The sequence below is a fragment of the Protobothrops mucrosquamatus genome, unplaced genomic scaffold (assembly GCF_001527695.2).
Source record: "Protobothrops mucrosquamatus isolate PMUCROS unplaced genomic scaffold, P.Mucros_1.0 scaffold_291, whole genome shotgun sequence".
NCBI lineage: Eukaryota > Metazoa > Chordata > Lepidosauria > Squamata > Viperidae > Protobothrops > Protobothrops mucrosquamatus.
The window spans coordinates 64,796-69,545 of record NW_015386367.1 but is presented as its reverse complement, the minus strand read 5'-3'; the positions used below and the strand labels follow the sequence as shown (position 1 = coordinate 69,545).

General features: G+C 45.1%; 1 protein-coding gene across 1 annotated transcript in view; it reads right to left on the bottom strand.

Moving 5' to 3' along the window:
• VMP1 (vacuole membrane protein 1) overlaps positions 1–4,750 on the bottom strand; it is a 129,172-nt gene that overhangs the window by 110,315 nt on the left and 14,107 nt on the right. The window contains exon 4 of the mRNA XM_029287300.1: positions 4,044–4,154. Coding sequence (XP_029143133.1) covers positions 4,044–4,154 — 111 coding nt within the window. The remainder of the gene's footprint in view (positions 1–4,043; positions 4,155–4,750) is intronic.

The window sequence follows — 4,750 nt, the reverse complement described above, 5'->3', positions numbered from 1 at the left end:
TTTCAGCGGGCAGGACTGGCCTAGGGGTATTTTAATTGGTTTTAACAAAATTTTAGTAGAAGCGGCCTATTCAAATATTTATTTTTAATCATTTTTAAATTTTGTATGGTATTGTATTATTGTTTTTAAACCGGCTGTAAGCCGCCCTGAGTCCTCCGGGAGAAGGGCGGGGTATAAATTTAATAAAATGAAAATGAAAATGAAAAATGAAAGAAAGGTCGTCAAGTTAAGCAAAACTCACTTAGCGACGGTCTTGCTTAGCGACAGCAATTTTGGGCTCAATTGTGAGGATCCTAACCTAAATGCTCTTCCAGAGATGATTTTACTCAATGACATTGCAGCGAAGACTCCGTTGGTCAAGAACGTCCGGTTGGAGGGGTTTAGGAGAAAGGCCTTTTCTGCTGTGGCCCCTGCCCTTTGGAGCACTGTGCCTCTCCAGGTGAGATCTGCCCCCACCCTCTTGGCCTTCCAGAAGGACCTCAAAACCTGACTCTGCTGACAGGCCTGGGGTCCTGATGGAGGGGGTCTCATACTGGAGGTGCTCAATGGACCGAGATAAGATACTGCCTCCAGCCCATGCTATTCTGAGTTTTTTTTAAAAAAATATTTAACATTGACTTATTTAATATTTAACAATAATAATAATAACTTTATTGGCACTTTGAATGTACACCAATCGGCATACATCAACATGAAATTTCGTTGCATACAGCTCTCAAAGGGTCACCACCTCCGATATACACTCCTTGTTCGTGGCCAGTTCAAGATTCAGATCGTCCATTTTGTACCAGGGGTCTTCAAACTTGGCCCTTTTATGACTTGTGGACTTCAACTCCCAGAATTCCTCAGCCAGGCACATTGGCTGAGGAATTCTGGGAGTTGAAGTCCACAAGTCATAAAAGGGCCAAGTTTGAAGACCCTTGTTTTGTACCTTTGGTTTATATATTTAAGAACTGCCTATCTCCCTCTTGGAGGGACTCTGGCTGGCGTACAATAAAATAGTAAAAGTGTAAAAAAAAAAAAGTATGTAAAACTTAAAAGAGGCAAGGCACGTTAAAAAATGATTAAAAGGACAGAGGATTCCCAGGCGTCAAGCAGCCCCACGGCTGCCGGTTCATCTGTGTACCTCAAGTGTGGCAGAGAATCATGTTTTTACACCTTTACGGTTTTCACACTTTACAACCGTTGCAGTATCCCAAGGTCACGTGATCAAAATCCAGATACTTGGCAACTGATTCATATTTATCCCAGGGGTCATGTGTGTCTTGCTTAGTAATGGAAATTTTGGGCTGCATTGAGCTCGTTAAGTCGAGGACCACCTGTAAAATATGTGTGGCACAAAGTTGTCAAGGCCAAAGGGCATTTGCACACTTAAATTCAGAGGCAGTTAGTTCTCCATGCTGAGTAAAAAGACTTTTGAGGAGAGAGTGGGTCATTCCTGAACGAGACAACCACGCCCTCTAGTGTCCGTTAAAGACAAAATTTAGAAAAAAGACTTTCTAGAAACATCCATATTTCTAGTCTCTTGCTGAAGGAACTGTAAAAACCTCTTTCGTGTCCACAGCAACACCAAGTAGTGTTATCACTACTACAGGTAGAGCCTTACATACGACCACAATTGAACCCAAAATTATGTCGCTAAGTGAGGTATTTGTTAAGTGAGTTTTTCCCCATTTTGCGACCTTTCTTGCCACAGCTGTTAAGGAAATCGCTGCAGATGTTAAGTTAGTCACAAGGTCGTTAAGTGAATCTGGCTTCCCCCCTTGACTTTGTTAAAGGTCACAAAAAGTGATTGCATGACCCCCCGGGGACACTGCAACCGTCATAAATATGAGTCAGTTGCAAAGAGTCTTAATTTTGATCACGTGACCACGGGGATGCAGCAATGGTTATAAGTGTGAAAAATAGCCGTAAGGCGCTTTTTTCAGCACCGTTGTAACTTCCAGCAGTCACTAAATGTACTGTTGTAAATTGAGGACTACCTGTATAGCCACACCTCCTTCCACACAGAATTAAAAGTATGAAAGCAGTTCTAATCAAACCCAATTTTTTATGATGGCGACAAGACTGGCAAGTTGGAAGAAAAACGAAAGAGATTAAAAATAAAATAAATATATATAATGCAGAAGAAAAAAGAAATTAATCCTTTCAGACGTATCAACAGCAAGGAATACATTTCACTGAAAGAGCAAGTTGATTTAACTTGAGAAAAATACTTATTTTTCTCCTTCGGTCCATTTTGCATAACTCAAGCATGAGGTGATACCGAATAGATTTCCTCTAGTTTTAATTGTTACCCTTCTGGCAGCAAATGGCGACACTCCGAAACCAACCACGACATTCGATTCCAAAAAGGGAAAGGGAAAAAAAAACAGTTTTCCAGATAACTGAAGTGAAAAAGGAAGAAGCCAACTCTGTAAAATCATTTGCATGCTTTTGGCAAGGCCCCCTATGAGAACTCAGCCACGCACAAAGCAACAGGTCAGGAAGATGGAAACAGAATGATGGAAGACTTTTTGGGCAGAGATGCAACTGGAAAGCTCAAACCAACTTTGTCTTCTTTGAACTCTGGGTGGGGTTGTTTAGTTCAGGGGTCCCCAACCTATGAGCCGTGGCCCACCACCGGGCTGCAGCCTCTAGGCCAGCGGGCTGTGGAAATGGCTGTCTGGGGTGCGCATGCACATGTGCGCACTCCCCCCATTCACGTTAGCACCGGCGACCCCATTTGTGCATGCGCGTGGGCGTGAATGGGACCGCTAGTGCTGGGTGTGTATGCATGGCCCATTTGCACATGCGCGAACTGGGCCGCTAGTGCTGATGGGTGTACACAGCCCGTTTGAACTCTGGGTGGGTTGCTTAGTTCAGGGATCCACAACCTATGGGCCGTGGCCCACTACCGGACTGCAGCCTCTTGGCCAGCGGACCACAGAAATAGCTGTCCAGGGTGTGCATGCATGCGTGCAAACTCCCCGCCCCGTTCGCGCTAGTGCCCGCGGCCCCGTTTGTGCATGAATGTGGCGCAAACAGGATTGCTAGCGTCAGGTGTGTGTTCATGGCCCATTTGTGCATGCGCAAACTGGGCTGCTACCACGAGTGGGTGTAAACAGCCCGCTTGCGCATGTGCGAATGGGGCCAATAGCGCCAGGCAGTTGTGTGCGGCCCATTTGCGCATGGGTGAATGAGGCTGCTAGCGTGGGATGCGTGTGCATGGCTCGTTTGAACATTTGAACATGTGCAAATGGGGCCACTAGTGCCACACTGCTGCGCATGGCCCTGTTTGCGTATGCCCGTGCACGCACCAAATTGGAAGCTGCTTTCCTTCCCTCCGGGCTGCGAGCCTACAAAGGTTGGAGACCACTGGTTTAGTTGGTTGGTTAGCTGGCTGGCTGGTACGTTTGTTTGTTTATAAAATGTATAGGCCACCCATCTTACCTCAAGATAACTCTGAGTGGCTCACAGTCACCAAAATAAAAACTATATAAACCAAAAACATTCTATGATTAAATGAAGAAACTGTGGTAGGGTCTTTTTTATACTTTTCAACAGAAGAGAATGTGTCTAGCTCCGGGTTGAACTGTGGGGTCCTTGGTGCGCTCTGAGCTGGGTGGCTTTCTTGCAGATGTTTCTGTTTCTGGACGGCCTTGTGGAGCTAAGACTGAATGTGTTTCAGCATAGATGGCCACCACAAAATTGTACATTGGCCCCCGGCCGGCCTGGGCCAGGGCCAAGGCAGCGGGGGCCGTTCCCTCACTGTTTCCAGGATGGCTTCGAGGGCCACATGAAACCACTTCGCGGGCCGCATCCGGCCCCCAGGCCTTGTGTTTGACATGTCTGGCTTAAGTTCTATAATTGCTTCAGTAGTATTTGGGTTAAATTTAAACCCAAAATCTATTTAACTTAAACCCCGTCAAAATCTATTTTCCTCTTTCCAAACAAGAGTGAGACAGATCGTGCAAATGTGCTCGTTTCCCCAAATTTCCCCAAAGGGGTATTTTTTTTTCTTTAGTGAAAAATCCCAACCTTTGAAAAAAAGTTAAACTTACCAAGTAGAGCAGAAAGGTGTGAAGACCTGTTCCAAGTCCCACCGAGGACAAGATGCCCAAGCCGGCCCAGTAGGCGCACCAGAAAAGCTTTTTTTCCATATACTGCACATACTGGAAAAAGGAGAGAAAAAAAGAAAAATGAATTCCTCAGCAATCTAAAGAAGAGTGCAGCTGCGGCAGGATTTGGGTTTAAGACACAGAACGGGTATTTTGAGAGTCTTCAATATCAGCCATCGGGGTCTGCTAGAAACCAGGAGTCTGTGAGTTCTAGTCTGACCTTAGGCACGAAAGCCTATTGGGCGACTTGGAGCCAATCCTCAGGAACCTCTGAGTTCTAGTCCTGCCTTAGGCATGAAAGCCTATTGGGCGACTTTGAGCCACTCATCAGGAGCCTGTGAGTTCTAATCCCACCTTAGACATGAAAGCCTATTGGGTGATTTTGGGCCAATCACCAGGAGACGTGAGTTCTACTCCCGCCTTAGGCATGAAAAGCCAACTGGGCGACTTTGAGCCAATCATTAGGTGATGGTGAGTTCTAGTTCCATCTTAAGCATGAAAGCCAACTGGGCGACTTTGGGCCAATCACCAGGAGATGGTGAGTTCTAATCCCACCTTAGACATGAAAGCCTATTGGGTGAATTTAATAATAATAATAATAATAATAATAATAATAATAATAATAATAATAATAATAATAATAATAATAA